Below are 15567 nucleotides of genomic sequence, written 5' to 3'. Positions count from 1 at the left end.
GGCTGTCACGGAGGTGAGTACTGTACTCCCCTCCCCCCCCTCCCCCCCCCCGCGCATTCCCCGAACTGACACGGCTGTCACGGAGGTGAGTACTGTACTCCCCCCCCCGTCCCCCATCCCCCATCCCCCGCTCGCACGGGAGTGGGACGGGATGCGTTGGCATGGTTACAAGCGCATCAAGGTCCTGCAGCGGCGGAAGATCCACATGCACACACATAACAGCACACACACACACATCAGATCACACTCACTCTCACACACACACATCACATCGCATCCACACACTCACAGCATCCGGCGACATCGCTTGCTTCTCGGCCTCGATACTGTGCTGTTGTGACCTTCCAGGACCTGACGGAGGATCACATGGCCAGAAGCATGTGGTATCTCCGGATGTTGTGACTGTGAGCGCGTATGTGCGATATCGTCAGTGTCTGTGTGTGTGAGTGTATGCGATCGGGTGTGTGTGAGTGTCGGGTGTGTGTGAGTGTATGCGATCGTGTGTGTGAGTGTCGGCAGAGGAGCACGGCGTGCTGGAGGAGGCTGGGAGCAGAGAGGCTGATGCTGGGGGAGGCTGGGAGGAGAGAGGCTTATGCTGGGGAAGGCTGGGAGGAGAGAGGCTGATGCTGGGGAAGGCTGGGAGGAGAGAGGCTGATCCTGGGGACAGAGAGGCTGATGCTGGGGACAGAGAGGCTGATGCTGGGGACAGAGAGGCTGATGCTGGGGACAGAGAGGCTGATGCTGGGGACAGAGAGGCTGATGCTGGGGACAGAGAGGCTGATGCTGGGGACAGAGAGGCTGATGCTGGGGACAGAGAGGCTGATGCTGGGGACAGAGAGGCTGATGCTGGGGACAGAGAGGCTGATGCTGGGGACAGAGAGGCTGATGCTGGGGACAGAGAGGCTGATGCTGGGGACAGAGAGGCTGATGCTGGGGACAGAGAGGCTGATGCTGGGGACAGAGAGGCTGATGCTGGGGACAGAGAGGCTGATGCTGGGGACAGAGAGGCTGATGCTGGGGACAGAGAGGCTGATGCTGGGGACAGAGAGGCTGATGCTGGGGACAGAGAGGCTGATGCTGGGGACAGAGAGGCTGATGCTGGGGACAGAGAGGCTGATGCTGGGGACAGAGAGGCTGATGCTGGGGACAGAGAGGCTGATGCTGGGGACAGAGAGGCTGATGCTGGGGACAGAGAGGCTGATGCTGGGGACAGAGAGGCTGATGCTGGGGACAGAGAGGCTGATGCTGCGGGTAGAGAGGCTGATGCTGGCGCAGCATGGCGGATGGAGCACGTTTGGGAGTGCGCAGCATGGCGGATGGAGCACGTTTGGGAGTGCGCAGCATGGCGGATGGAGCACGTTTGGGAGTGCGCAGCATGGCGGATGGAGCACGTTTGGGAGTGCGCAGCATGGCGGATGGAGCACGTTTGGGAGTGCGCAGCATGGCGGATGGAGCACGTTTGGGAGTGCGCAGCATGGCGGATGGAGCACGTTTGGGAGTGCGCAGCATGGCGGATGGAGCACGTTTGGGAGTGCGCAGCATGGCGGATGGAGCACGTTTGGGAGTGCGCAGCATGGCGGATGGAGCACGTTTGGGAGTGCGCAGCATGGCGGATGGAGCACGTTTGGGAGTGCGCAGCATGGCGGATGGAGCACGTTTGGGAGTGCGCAGCATGGCGGATTCAGCACGATGGGGAGTGCGCAGCATAGGGGATGGAGCACGATGGGGAGTGCGCTGCATGGGGGATGGAGCACGATGGGGAGTGCGGAGTATGGGGGATGGAGCACGATGGGGAGTGCGCAGCATGGCGGATGGAGCACGTTTGGGAGTGCGCAGCATGGGGGATGGAGCACGATGGGGAGTGCGCAGCATGCCGGATGGAGCACGTTTGGGAGTGCGCAGCATGGCGGATGGAGCACGTTTGGGAGTGCGCAGCATGGCGGATGAAGCACGTTTGGGAGTGCGCAGGATGGGAGATGCAGCACGAAGGGGGGGGGCGCAGCATAGGGGATGGAGCACGATAGGGAGTGCGCTGCATGGGGGATGGAGCACGATGGGGAGTGCGATGCATGGGGGATGGAGCACGATGGGAAGTGCACACCTCCCCCCAACACACACACACACACACGCGCGCGCGCACTGCACAACACACCACACACACACACTGGGAACCACAAACAACTGCCCTACACAGACACCCACACACAGACAACGCTGCACACACAAATATACGCACATACCGCACAACACACACATTGCACAAAACATACCTCCCCCCAAAACACACCACACACAACGCTACACACACAGCGCTCGACAAACAACGCAACACACAAACAACACTGCTCTCACCCCCATCACACCCAGACAACACCCAGAACATGTACAGCGCCCTACACAAACACTTGGTAACTACACACAACAACATCTATATATCTATATATCTATATATATATATATATATATATATATATATATATCTATATATCTATATATCTATATATATAACAAAAATCATACATGAACTACACAACACGTAAATTCTAGAATACCCGATGCGTAGAATCGGGCCACCTTCTAGTAGATATATACGTATCTAATCCGGCACCCTAGGGGGACCAGCACCGGGTGACCGGTGTGGCTTACCGACCGCTAACGAGCGGAGTGTGTCCTCCAGATTCCCTGCCTTGGATCCCCCGGAGCTGCAGAGCTGTTCACTGAGAATTCTCCACCGGCAGAATGCCAAAAAATGGCTGCCGGAGCTCTCAGGGGAGGAGTGGAGCCGTGGGCGGCGCCAGCAAAGTGCGGGAATCTGGGGTCCCCACAGTGATCAGTGAGGGGGAAGGAAACATGCAGGATGCTCCAGCCCTCACATCCGATGTCAGGTCGGTAATCCCGCCCTTACCCCTGACAGGCAGGCCCGGGGGCGGGATTTTTGCGACTAGGCCGCGATGAAGCCGGGAACTAAATTTGAGACCGCGCCCGACAAGCAGGCACGGTCGGCGCGGAAGTCCACCGGCCTCCTGAATTCAGCAGCCGCCGCGGCTTCCGGGAAGAAGGTGCGCTCCCTGCACAGTCCCCTATGGGGACACAGAGTACCTTTGAGTTGCAGGGCCCGGTCCCTGAGGTTGAAGAGGCTCCGGTCCGGCAGGTTCCCACAGGGGCTGCGGATAGAGCACGGTCCCAGTAAATGGATGACCGCTTAGGATCCCACTTCTCCCAGAGCCGCTTAAGGGATGGTGAAGGAGACGGCATGTGGCTCCAGCCTCTGTACCCGCAATGGGTACTTCAACCTTAACAACACCGCCGACGTAGTGGGGTGAGAAGGGAACATGCCGGGGGCCTCGTGGGGGCCCTCTTTTCTTCCAACCGACATAACTAAGTTGAGAATGCATGAGTGGATGTGTGCCTCCTTCCACACAAAGCATAAAACTGAGGAGCCCGTGATCCACGGGAGGGTGTATAGGCAGAGGGGAGGGGTTACACTTTTTAAAGTGTAATACTTTGTGTGGCCTCCGGAGGCAGAAGCTATACACCCAATTGTCTGGGTCTCCCAATGGAGCGACAAAGAAAAAAAGAATCCATTGATTTTTTTTTTGCATTACTTAACTGCTTACTGTGGGGCATAAATAACACATTACCTTTATGAATGGCATGATTACCATAATTTTCGGATTATAAGACGCAATTTTACTCCCAAAAATTTGGGAGAAAAGTGTGAGTGCGTCTTAAGATAAAAATGTAGCTTACCGGGGGTGGTGAAGAGGGTTAGCAGGAGGCAGGGGCAATGATGCGGCGGTTTTGCAGGGTCTGCGGCTGCGGGCGTTGAGGGCTTCAAATAATGGCACACGGGGCTTGTGCTGATGGAGCTTTTGGCTCAAGATCTCATCTGCGAAAATGCCTCCAGCCCATTGATCTCCCAGCAGTGGACTTAAGGAAAATTGCGCCTGGAGGTGGCACGTGCGCAGATGAGACCTCTGCTTGTCATTGAGCCAAGAGCTCAATCTGCGCACGCGCCGCCTCTGGGCGCCATTATTTAAAGCCCTCACTACCCGCAGCCGCAGACACAGCACAGCCGACACTGCCAACAGCTTCTGGGACAGCATCTGGGACACCCGCTGGCTGCACTTCCCTGCTTCACCATCGCCCCTGCCTCCCGTGACGCCGCTCCACCACCGCTGCCGTCCCCTCCAGTGAGACATCACCTAATTATAACACAGACCCCCTTTTTTTCCCACCCCCTTTTTTTGGGGTGCAGTTTATAATCCAGTGAGTCTTATAAACTGAAAAATACGGTACTTATGAAGTATATATTGTACAGTATAAGCCAATGACCTGAAGACCATTAAAAGCAAATATTTGTCAGTGGCTTCTACAGAGATGGGGGCCATATGTTTTTCTTTAAAAAAAAAAAAAAAAAAAAAAAAAAAAATCTACATAATGATCGAATAAAAAATAAGCACAAAACTGAAAATCCTCCTTCTAAAGTTAATGTAACTGTAAATATTCAGGCCATACATCTTCTCAAATGATTATTATGTACAGACATCTACTTAAGAAATGTATGTGTAGGTGGCAGAGTGATGGCATACACAATGGCGCAGATTAAACAGTAGATCGGGCGACAGTACAGACAATGGCACTGCTGTCTCTATGGTAGCGGGGCTCTTACGCAATGTTGGGAGGCTTAGACAGAGGAAATTAAAACACCCCCCTAGTAATCTATTGTACCAAATACTCAAGGCCACAACACATTAAAAGATGTAACAAAGTGACTTAGCAGATAACACTGCCCACGCAGACCTACCTGAGCAGCAGCGACAGCCGTCTGCAGAAGCCTTCCTTCTTCCCAGAGGCATCGGGCCACAATACGTGCAATCTCCATTGGCTTTTCCAGGTATCTGCTCTGCAAAGAACAAATTCCACACAAATTTAAAGGAAATATAATTAAAAGGATATTGCGCCTTTCAGTTCATAAATGTTGTGCAGCCTACGGTACAGACCAGAATGATCTATAGGTCTGTGGTAAGAGAGTCACTGAAATCCTTGCTCATTCTGAGCTTAGCAGTCAAGGGGGCGGTTCTAATCAGTGTTGTACAATCAGTGAGTAAGACCGCCCTCCTGACTGTAAAGCCCAAAAGGAGCAAGGAGTAAATAAAAACACAAGATATTCTGAATATTTTCTAAGACATCTAAATCTCACTTTGTTCCTCCTACTCTATGAAATGCTGCCCGCAAATATTAATGTGACAGATTATCTCTAAACTATTCCCACCATGCTAAGTAATGCAAGGAAATGCCATCACGTCCTGACTGGTGGGGGTTCTAATATCCAGGACCCCACCTCCAACCGCAGGATCAAGGGGCCACAGCCTACTAAGGCTAAGTTCACACCATGCAAACACACTTTTTTTTTTTTTTACAGATATTTCAAAACTCCTGATAAAAGCAGCACATTTTTACTTACAAATTTTAAATCACAACAAAACCAATACGTTTTTACTGCAAATTTAGAGAACTGCAAGAATAAAAACGCAGAGCTTTTACATGGTGTGAACATTCCCTAATGATTTTTCATAATATGCCCAAATCCTATACAGGAAGATACAGTACAGGCCGGCTCACTTAAAGGGACTCTCACCAGGTTTTTGCATCATAATCTGAAAGCAGCATAACAGAAACAGAGATCCAGATTCCAGCAATGTGTCACCTACTGGGCTGCTAAGTTTGGCTTTCATAAAATCACTGTGTAATCAGTAGTAGTTTATCATTAGTGGACTACTTGGCCTGCTGTCAAGTAGTCCATAATTCAAATAACTGGTAGATCTGCAGCAGAGAAAACAGTGATATTTTAAAAATGACAGCAAGTAGTGCAGTAAGTGATACATCGCTTGAATCAGGGTCTCTGTCTCTACATTTTGCTGCTCTCACATGAGGTAGCAAAAACCTTGTGACAGAACCCCTTTAACAGAGCTGTGCTGCAGTATACTGCAAAGTGGGTGCCCAAGAGGGTCATCGTGAAAAAATGCTGAACGGAAATCAGCCCTATCTTCTTTGGATCAAGGCGCTGTCTGGGCATGCTGGAAGTTCTAGTTTTTACAACATCTACAGAGTCCCAGGCTGGCAATAACTGGTCTATAGTAAATTACATAAAGTGCAATATTTTGTTGCATCCATCTCTGTGTGTATATACTCCAAAGACATACAGATAGGGACTTTAGATTGTGAGCCCCAATGGGGACAGTATTGCCAATGTATGTAAAGCGCTGTGGAATTAATAGCGCTATATAAATGAATAAAATAATTATTATTATAAAGCAACCGCTAGAAGCCGATTACAAATTCCTTTATTTGCAGCCACAGGTTTATGGGTCATATTTGTCATCCACCCATTTGTCATGGGTCATATACTCTTATATGCACAGATAATCTAAAAGCTACAGTCTAACAAAGGGAGTGGCAGCGATGGAAAAAACACGGCACAGCTTGTCCGCAGCTGGAAGCAGCCACAGATTCTCCAGCATCATTTCCACATCTATTAGGCTGGCCGTGTTGCTGGGGGCTGTGCGAGCCCCTCGATCCACAGTGTAACAGCCAGGAATTTATGGCTCTGCAGGAGTTGCTGGCTCAGGTTCAACTAGGAGGTGCAGAAGTAACACTGCAGCAAGGAAGGAAGCGAGGAGGATGGGGGTAGGCGGCTGGAGAAGGAGAATGAAAAATATGTTAGACTACTTAGCAATAGCAACAGTGGAAAAAACTGTGCAAGAATAATCTGGCTCGTGTGAAAGAGACGTTTCAATCAATTCTTAAAATCTGGGAGAGGATAACAGCAACTGGTGTAGGACTAGCGGGACGAGCCTTGTCATGCCAATCAGGTTTATTTAGGGCATTCTTACATCATAGACACTACTTCCCGCTAGGATGGACAACCACTAACATGTATAGACTTTAGTTCATCCTTTACATGGACGGCCATTTACCAGAACCATTATTCTACTCTAGCTAACAGCGGCTTAATTTGGCAAAATCAGCTTTTTGCTTGGTGTCTGGAGAGAGGGCGAGTCAATAATAAAGGAGTTGTCTTTGATGGGACGAGTCCTTTAAAAGGGAACTTGTCACGTCCTCTGCGTACCCAGAACCACGAGCAGTTCTGGGTGGGCATCTATAATCCCTGCCTAACTAGAAAAAGTATCCTAGTAATGCTAGTAAATTCTTTTACAAAGATCTGCTTATATATTTCTAAAGATAGTTTACGAGATGCTAATGAGGGCACTGACTAGTTGCAAGGGTGTTAGTTCCCTGGCTAGTCGGCCCACTTAGCTTATGCTCCTGTGGGTGTACTAACATGCTTTACAATGCCCAGCATCGTGGCAACGCAATACAAAGCTGCGCATCCTCGCAGCTTTGTACCTGTCAGCATTGAGCTAATTTGATACCAGGTGTATGTGTCACGGCTTCAAAGACGCTCACTGCCCATGATCGAAAAATGACTGCACTTCCGGTCATGCGCACTACTCCTCTCTGAAGCTGAGACACATACACCAGCTCCTGAGCAGTGTGCATGATCGGAAGTGCAGATGACTTTCGATCATGGGAGGTGAGCCTATTTGAAGCCAAGGTGCATACAACCGACGTCAAAGGAGCTCAGGGACGGGTACAAAGCCACGAGCATGCACGGCCTTGTATTGATCATTGCCATAACGCTGGGTATTGTAAAGCATGTTAACACAACCACAGTGGTGTGATAACAAGCTAAGTAGGCAGACTTGCCAGGGAACTAACGCCCCTGCGACTAGTCACTGCCCTCATTAGCATCTCATAAACGATCTTTAGAAATACTTGTTCTAAAGATCTGTTTATGCATGCTAGTAAATGCCGAGACAGTTAGGCAGGGATTCTAGATATCTACCCAGAATTGCTCATGGTTGCAAGGAGTTTGTATGTTCTCCCTGTGTTTGCGTGGGTTTCCTCCGGGTTCTCCGGTTTCCTCCCACACTCCAAAGACATACTGATAGGGACTTTAGATTGTGAGCCCCAATGGGGACAGTGTTGCCACTGTATGTAAAGCGCTGTGGAATTAATAGCGCTATATAAGTGAATAAAATTATTATTATTATTATGGTTCCAGGTGAACTTGGGACCTGACAAGTTCCCTTTAACATCCTAGAGGAGGAGGAGGACTTGAGAGCTAAAGTGCATACTGAGCCCTGAGCAATCACGGGATGTGCCAGAAACCGTTGGCAGGAGTCACTTGAGCGGTAAGACGGTGAACTGGCGATACCTGCAGTAACTGCTTTATCCTCCTCAGGTTGTGCTGGTAGAGGACATTGGATTCCTGCAGGAAGCGGCTGTATTGTTGATCTATCTCTCCCAGAAGATTGTGGAAAACCAGGGTTGCATGAGACTCCTTGCTGGCAGCAAAACCCCTGCAAAACAACCAGCGTGATTACAGATTATTACACTCACATATTTAATAATTATTCACAGCTAGAGGTCATTTTTATTTCCCAGACATGATAATACAGACATGTTTATCTGGCAACATACCGCGGGACCAGTAATTACACAACAGCGGGTGGCCATGATGGATTTACTGACTTTGCTCAATAAGGCTAGTTTCACACTACGTCTTTTTAACATCCGCTGAAAACGTTTTTTTAGCGGAAGTACGGATCCTGCTTTTACAGCAAATAACGTATGCAAACGCATATGTTATTTTGCAGGATCCTGCACTGGATGTTTAGGGGCGGGCATTGGAGTCATGTGATCGGGAGTGAGGGGAACTAGACTGGGAGGAGGCTTCTGACAGCTGCAGACGCTGGTAACCAAGGTAAACATCGGCCTTGGATACCCGATATTTATGTTGGTTACGAGTGTCTGCAGCTGCTAGGAGCAGGGCTGCCTGCACACGTAACCAACGTAAACATCGGGTAACTAAGAGAAGTGGTTACGCGATATTTACCTTGGTTACGAGTGTCCGCAGCTTTCAGGCAGGGGAGAGAGAGACAGGAGAGGAAGGGGGAAAGACATAGATAGAGAGAGAGGGGGTGAGGGAGGGAGTAGAGAGATAGACAGATCACTGGAGACTGGTTCTGGGCATGCTCAGTACTTTCTGGGCATGCTCAGTACAAAAGCAGGATCCTGTTACAACGCAACTGAACGCATTCTGCTAGGCAGGATCCAGCACTCATTGAAATGCATTCCAGCTCGCGGCGCAATGTGAAGGATCCTGTGAGATGCGTTATTTTGACACAGCAAAAAAACGCTACATGTTGCGTTTTTGAAACATGTCAAAATAACGCAAAAGGACGGATCCTGCGTCTAACGGACGCAAACGCATGCAAACGCAGGTGGACGCGAGTCCATTGAAAATGCATTGCAGTGAAAACGGATTTGCACAGGATCCGTACTTCCGTTAAAAAAACGTTTTTAACGGATGTTAAAAAGACGTAGTGTGAAACCAGCCTAACTATTTGTGCAAATATACAAATCGCTGCTGGATTTACTGGGCAACTGAGAACCCTGGAAATTCATCTGCAGTAAGCTAAACAGAGAACAGAACACAAAACCAAGGTATTGTTCACACAGAGAGCTTGCCGGAAATTGAGATTTATCATAAAACGCCCATTTTATCTAGGGGAGATTTTCTAGATTCTGAAAACTTCTGTCCCCAGGTGCAGTTGTACGCAAAAGAAAAGCCCCTTAAGGGTTGAGCCACTTTGTACGTTACTGACCGAGCCTCATTTAACTTATCTGACCAGTGTCACTTTATGAGGTACCGGTAATAACTCTGGAACGCTTCAACATCTCAGTGAATTTCAGACTGTTTGTCGTGACACATTATACTTGATGTTAGTGGTAAATGTTGGTTGACATAGGTTGCTTTTATTTCTGAAAATGTCAAAGATTTTGAAAAAAAAACATAAAAATATCACATTTTTCAAACTTTGAATTTTTAGGCCCTTAAACTAGATGTTTACTAACTATTTTGTGTGGTATAACTAACATTTGTCACATTTGTTGTGCAATTTCTCCTGAGTATGCCAGTACCCCATATGTGGTGGAAAACTACTGTTTGGGGGCACGGCAGGGTGGAAAGGAAGGAGCTCCAGTTTACATTTGGAGCGCAAACGTGGCTGGAATAGATAGACACCATGTTACACTTGGAGAGCCTCTAAACAGTGGTTACCCCCACAAGTGACACAATTTTGGAAACTATACCCTTCAAAGAATTTATCTAGAGGTGTGTTGAACACTTTGATCCCACAAGTGTCACAGATTTTTTTTTTTTTTGCTCAGCATGAAAATGGAAAATATCTTTTTCCACAAAAATGTTGCTTTAGCCCCAAATTTTGCAATTCCACAGGGGTAACAGTAGAAAATTGATGGCACAATTAATTGTCCAATATCTCGAGTACGCGGATATGTGATGGAAAACTACTGTTTGTGCTCATGGGCAGGGCTCAAAAAGGAAGAAGCACTAGTTGACATTTGGAGCGCTAACTTGGCTGGAAAAGATAGTGGACACAATGTCCCTTTTGCAGAGCCCCTGATGTGCCTAAACAGTGGAAACCCCCACAAGTGTCCCCATTTTGGAAACTACTTCCCTTGATAAATTTATCTGCATGTGTGATCAGCATCTTGAAACCGCAGGTGCTTCACAAAAATTGAATTACCGTATTTTTTGGATTCGAAGATACATTTTTCTTTCCAAAAATTTGGGAGAAAAATGAGGTGTGCATCTTAAAATCCGAATGAAGCATATGGAGAATGGGCGCTGTGCTGACTGTGGTGGGCGCTGTATGCACCACGGCGTGCAGGGCAGTGCTAACTGCGGCGGGTGAGATGCTCTGTGGGCGGTGCAGGGCTGTGATGGGTGAGATGCGGTGCGGGGCTGTGCTGGCTGCGGTGGGCGCTGGTGTGGAACAGGGCGGTGTGGCGGGTGAGGTTATGTCGGTGGTGCGATCTTCAAATAATGCCGTCAGGAGTTGTCGCGTGCGCAGATGGAGCGCGCAGATGGAGCACTCAGATGGTCATTCAGTTGAGAGCTTAATTTGTGCAGACACCGATTCCCAGCGGTATTATTGAAGATAGCACCACCGACAGAGCCACACTACCCTGCTCCACCGCAGCCAGCCACACAGCAGCCAGCATAGCCGGCCACACAGCAGCAAGCACAGCCCTACTCCAGCACAGCCGGCCACACAGCAGCCAGCACAGCCCTACTCCAGCACAACCCACCTGCCTCTGGTGACCCCCGCTCTACCACTGCTGTCGCCCCCTCCCTACGATGAGACCCCATATTTTTTGTTAACTTTATCTCTATATTTGGGGTGCATCATAGAAAAAAAAAATACGGTACATTTTCATCCAAAATGTTGTTTTAGCTCCAAATTTTTTATTTTCACAAGGATAACAAGAGAAAATAGACCACAATTTATTGTAAAAATTCTTCTGAGTGCAGGAATACTCCATATGTGGTCAGAAACTTTGGGCACACGGCAGGGCTTGGAGGGGAAGGAGCACCATTTGATTTTTGGAGTGCAAAACTGACTGGAATATACTGCGGATGCTATGCCACATTTGGAGAGCTGCCGAGGTTCTAAAACACAACCCCCCCAAAAAGTAACACCATTTTTGAAACTACATCCTTCAAGGAATCTATCTGGGGTGCAGTGAGCATCTTGAACCCAATGGTGTTACACAGAATTTGATAATACTGGGCCATGAAAATGAAATATTACGGGGTTGTTTTATCAAAAATTATGCTGGAGACACACATTTTTAACTTTTACAAGGGTAACAGGAGAAAATGGACCACAAAATTTGTTATGTAATTTCTCCTGAGGACAGCAGAGAAGGGAAGGAGCGCTTTATCGGAGTGCAGATTTGGCTGGAATGTTTGCAGGTACCATGTCACAAAGGCAGAGTCTCTAAGGTGCCAGAACAACAGAACCTCCATAAGTGCCCCCCCTTTTACAAACTACACCTCTTAATGAAATCATCTAGCGGTGCTGTGAGCATATTGACACCATGTTTCACAAAATGTTATACCACTGAGCAGTGAAAAAAAAATAAAATTACATTTTTACCACAAAAACGTTTTTTATCTCCAGATTTTACATTTTCATAAGGGGAAATAGATAAAAATGACCGCATAATTATTACACAATTTCTCATGAACATGACAATACTCCATATGTACCGTTTTGCCACACAGCAAGACTTGGGAGGGAAGTTGCGGTATTTGACTTTTGGAGAGGAGAGTTTCCTAGAATAGTTTGTGGATTCCATATAAAGAGCCACTAAGGGTCAGAAGAGCAGAAACCTCCAAGTGACCCCAATTTGGAAATTACACCCCTCTGGGAATTCATAGATGGGCGTAGTTATGATTTTAACTCCATGGGTGATTTCCAGATACAAACAACAATGGATGTTGCAGAGGAAAAATGGAAATCTGCCATTGTATTGCATAGTACTGTACATTATGCCCAGCTTGAGCTTCTGGAGACCACCACTCCGTAAATTAAGCTGGCTCTTCTCGCTACAGAAATGCAAACATGTGGACCCTAACTGCAGTTTAGGCACACTGTGGGGCTCAGAAGAGAGGACGGCATTTGGATTTGGAGTGCAGATTTCCCGGGATTTCTTTTGGGGTGAGGAGCCTTTGTGCTATAAGTAATGTGAAACCCCCTATATTTCTGTTAACAGACGACGAACCTGAGTGGGGACTTGTTTCTTGTGGGTTAGGTAGACGCTTCTATTGGTGGCATTTTGGGGTACATAACATTTTGGATCAGTTCACATTTATCCTGTGCTCTACGCTGAGCTGCGCACTTACATTGGGGTTTCCATATAACTCTACAATATATGTGATTTAGATGAAGCCCCCGAAAGATCCATTCACCAATGAGGCAGCAGAGTTACTCTGTGTGGTTTCTGTTTGGCGGTGTGAGGCTTAAAGGCCCCGTCACACACAGAGATAACTCTTTGGCAGATCAGTGGTTGCAGTGAAATCATGGACATATTGTTCCATTTGTACACAGCCACAAACCTGGCACTGATTGTCCACAATTTCACTGCAACCACAGATCTGCCAAAGATTTATCTCTGTGTGACAGGGCCTTAAGATGTGCACAAAGGAGGTGGTCGACTACACTTTACACACCTAAAAAGATGGACACAGCTGGATCATAGTCCAGAGAGAGCCAAGGTGACGCCAACTGTCTTATTATAGAGAATGTTCCATCAGGAGTTCCGTCTGAATCGTTCAGCGTAAAGCACATGATAAATGTAAGCTGAGCATTACTGCGATCTTGGTGGGCAGAATGAACAAAACAACAGGTTAAGAATTTTTTTTTATTTATTTTTTACGCTGTTCACAGTGAGGTATAAGGGTCCAGTCACACGTAGCAACGTTCCAGCGATCCCCCCCAGCGATCCGACCTGGCAGGGATCGCTGGCACGTCGCTGGTGAGTTGTCAATCAAGCAGATCTCCACAGCGATCAGAGACCAGCTACCAGCGACCTGTGTAACGACGCTGTGCTCGGTAGCCAGGGTACACATCAGGTAACTATGCAAAGCGCTTTACATAGTTACCCGATGTGTACCCTGGCTACGTGTGCAGGGAGCCGGCGTTTGGCAGCCTGTAACTGGCGTACGCTGGTAACCATGGCACACATCGGGTAACTAAGCAAAGCGCTTTGCATAGTTACCCGATGTGCACCATGGTTACCAGCATACCGCCACTTACAGGCTGCAAGACGCCGGCTCCCTGCATATTCAGATCGTTGGTCTCCTGCCGTCAAACACGCCGATGCGTGCTTCACAGCGGGAGACCAACAAGCAAAAAAATGGTCCTGATCGCTTTGTAACGATCAGCGACCTCGCAGCAGGGGCCCGCTCGCTGATGCTGGTCACATACAGCGATATTGCTGGTGAGGTCGCTGATACGTCACAAAACCTGTGATGTTTCAGCGATCTCGCTGTGTGTGACAGGGGCTTAAGTGATTAGATGGCTTTATCCTTCAGATAGGTGCGATTGCAGAGATACCAGATTTACATCACACACACACACACACACACACACACCTTTTTTTTCTTTAACAAAATCGTTTTCACATCCTTTTATTTTGAGAGCTATAATTTTTCTATATTTTTGCAGAAAGTCATGTGAGGGTTTGCTTTTTGCAGGATGAGTTGAGGTTTTTGTTGGTATCATTTTTGGGCACATTATTTTTTGATCGCTTTCTATTCCTATTTTTTTTATGCTGTTCACCATATGGTAAAAGTGATGAGACATTTCTATACTTTGGGTCAGTACAGTTATTGTGGATTCACATTTAAATCTTTTTAATGCTTTGTCACTTCCACAATAAATTAATTTTATAGAAAAAGAATAGTTTTTGCATCGCTGTATTCTGAGAGCTATAGCTTTTTAATTTTTCTCACTGACGAAGCTGTGCGGAAGCTTCTTTATTGCGGGACAAGATGACGTTTTTAGTGATTTTATTTACATTCTATTTTTAGATTGTGTTTTATTCCACTTTAATTTTATAGGTATGATAAAAAAGCATTGTTTCTTGCTATTTTTTATTGTGTTCACTGTAGGGGTTAAATAGTGTGTGATAGTTATATAGATTGTGTCATTCTAGACATGGCGATACCAAATGTGTAGTTTTGTTTTTACATAAATATTTGGATCTATTGGTGTAATTTACTTTTTTACTTAGAGCCGCTACAGAACTTTGACTTTTTTCATTTGGTCCCTGATCTCATGCATTGCAATAGACATTTATTGTTATAGATGAGACCTATCAGATTAACCCCTTCACAATCACGGGCAGTAAAATTACGTCCTATTTTAACGTGACTTAACGACCAGGGATGTAATTTTACGGCCTAAAGTTTATTTGATTGCCGTGGCCATAGCAACAGCTTTCAAATGATGTCCCCTGCTGTTTCTTACAGCAGGGGACCTTTGCTTGACCCCAGGGGGGGTGGCATCGCCACCCCCCATCGACGATCAATGTGATTGGCTGTTCAAATCTTAACCGCCAACCACATTGTTCGCACTAATTTCGGCAAAAATAATGCCTGAATTAGTGCGATACTGTGAGATCCGGCTATGAGGGGCTGAATCAGCTTCACCACATCATAGCCGGAGCGCTAACATGTAGCCCCCAGCCCCTGCAGCACTGATTGGAGCGATCGTGCTATGACGCGCAATTGCTCCAATCAGTATGCAGTGGGGCGGTCTGATCTGCAGGTGGCCGCCCTCCCCAGGCTTGTGCTGGTCTGGGGAGCCTCCCCCAACATGTCTGCAGCGTGCACTGGCTGTTACTTGTGGTACCACACCATCGCTGCTGCCGCCGCTGAGGTCACCGCTCCTGCTGCACGTGAGTACTGTGCTCACCTTGCAGCCCGTGCGCGCTCCCGCGATGCCCCTGTGCGCTCCTGTGATGGCCCCTGCCTGTGCCCCCCTGCGATCTGCCCCCCCCACACCCTCCCGACATCTTTATTCTGCTTCTGCAGGTCCTTCTCCGGTATCCCCCTCCCCCTCTGCT

The 15567-nt window shown here is 47.8% G+C and overlaps 1 protein-coding gene across 3 annotated transcripts in view; it reads right to left on the bottom strand.

Annotated features, from left to right (window-relative positions):
* Window positions 1-15567, bottom strand: part of STAT3 (signal transducer and activator of transcription 3) — a 149734-nt gene that overhangs the window by 59435 nt on the left and 74732 nt on the right. For all 3 annotated transcript variants that reach the window (XM_075350005.1, XM_075350008.1, XM_075350007.1), the window contains exons 3-4: window positions 8282-8426; window positions 4808-4906 (exon numbers count right to left, since the gene is read on the bottom strand). In XM_075350005.1, the coding sequence (XP_075206120.1) occupies window positions 4808-4906; window positions 8282-8426 (244 nt within the window). The remainder of the gene's footprint in view (window positions 1-4807; window positions 4907-8281; window positions 8427-15567) is intronic.

Source organism: Anomaloglossus baeobatrachus, chromosome 5 (assembly GCF_048569485.1).
Source record: "Anomaloglossus baeobatrachus isolate aAnoBae1 chromosome 5, aAnoBae1.hap1, whole genome shotgun sequence".
NCBI classification, from domain to species: Eukaryota; Metazoa; Chordata; class Amphibia; order Anura; family Aromobatidae; genus Anomaloglossus; species Anomaloglossus baeobatrachus.
Note: the sequence above shows the minus strand (reverse complement) of the source record. Positions and strands in the feature narration are given on the sequence as shown.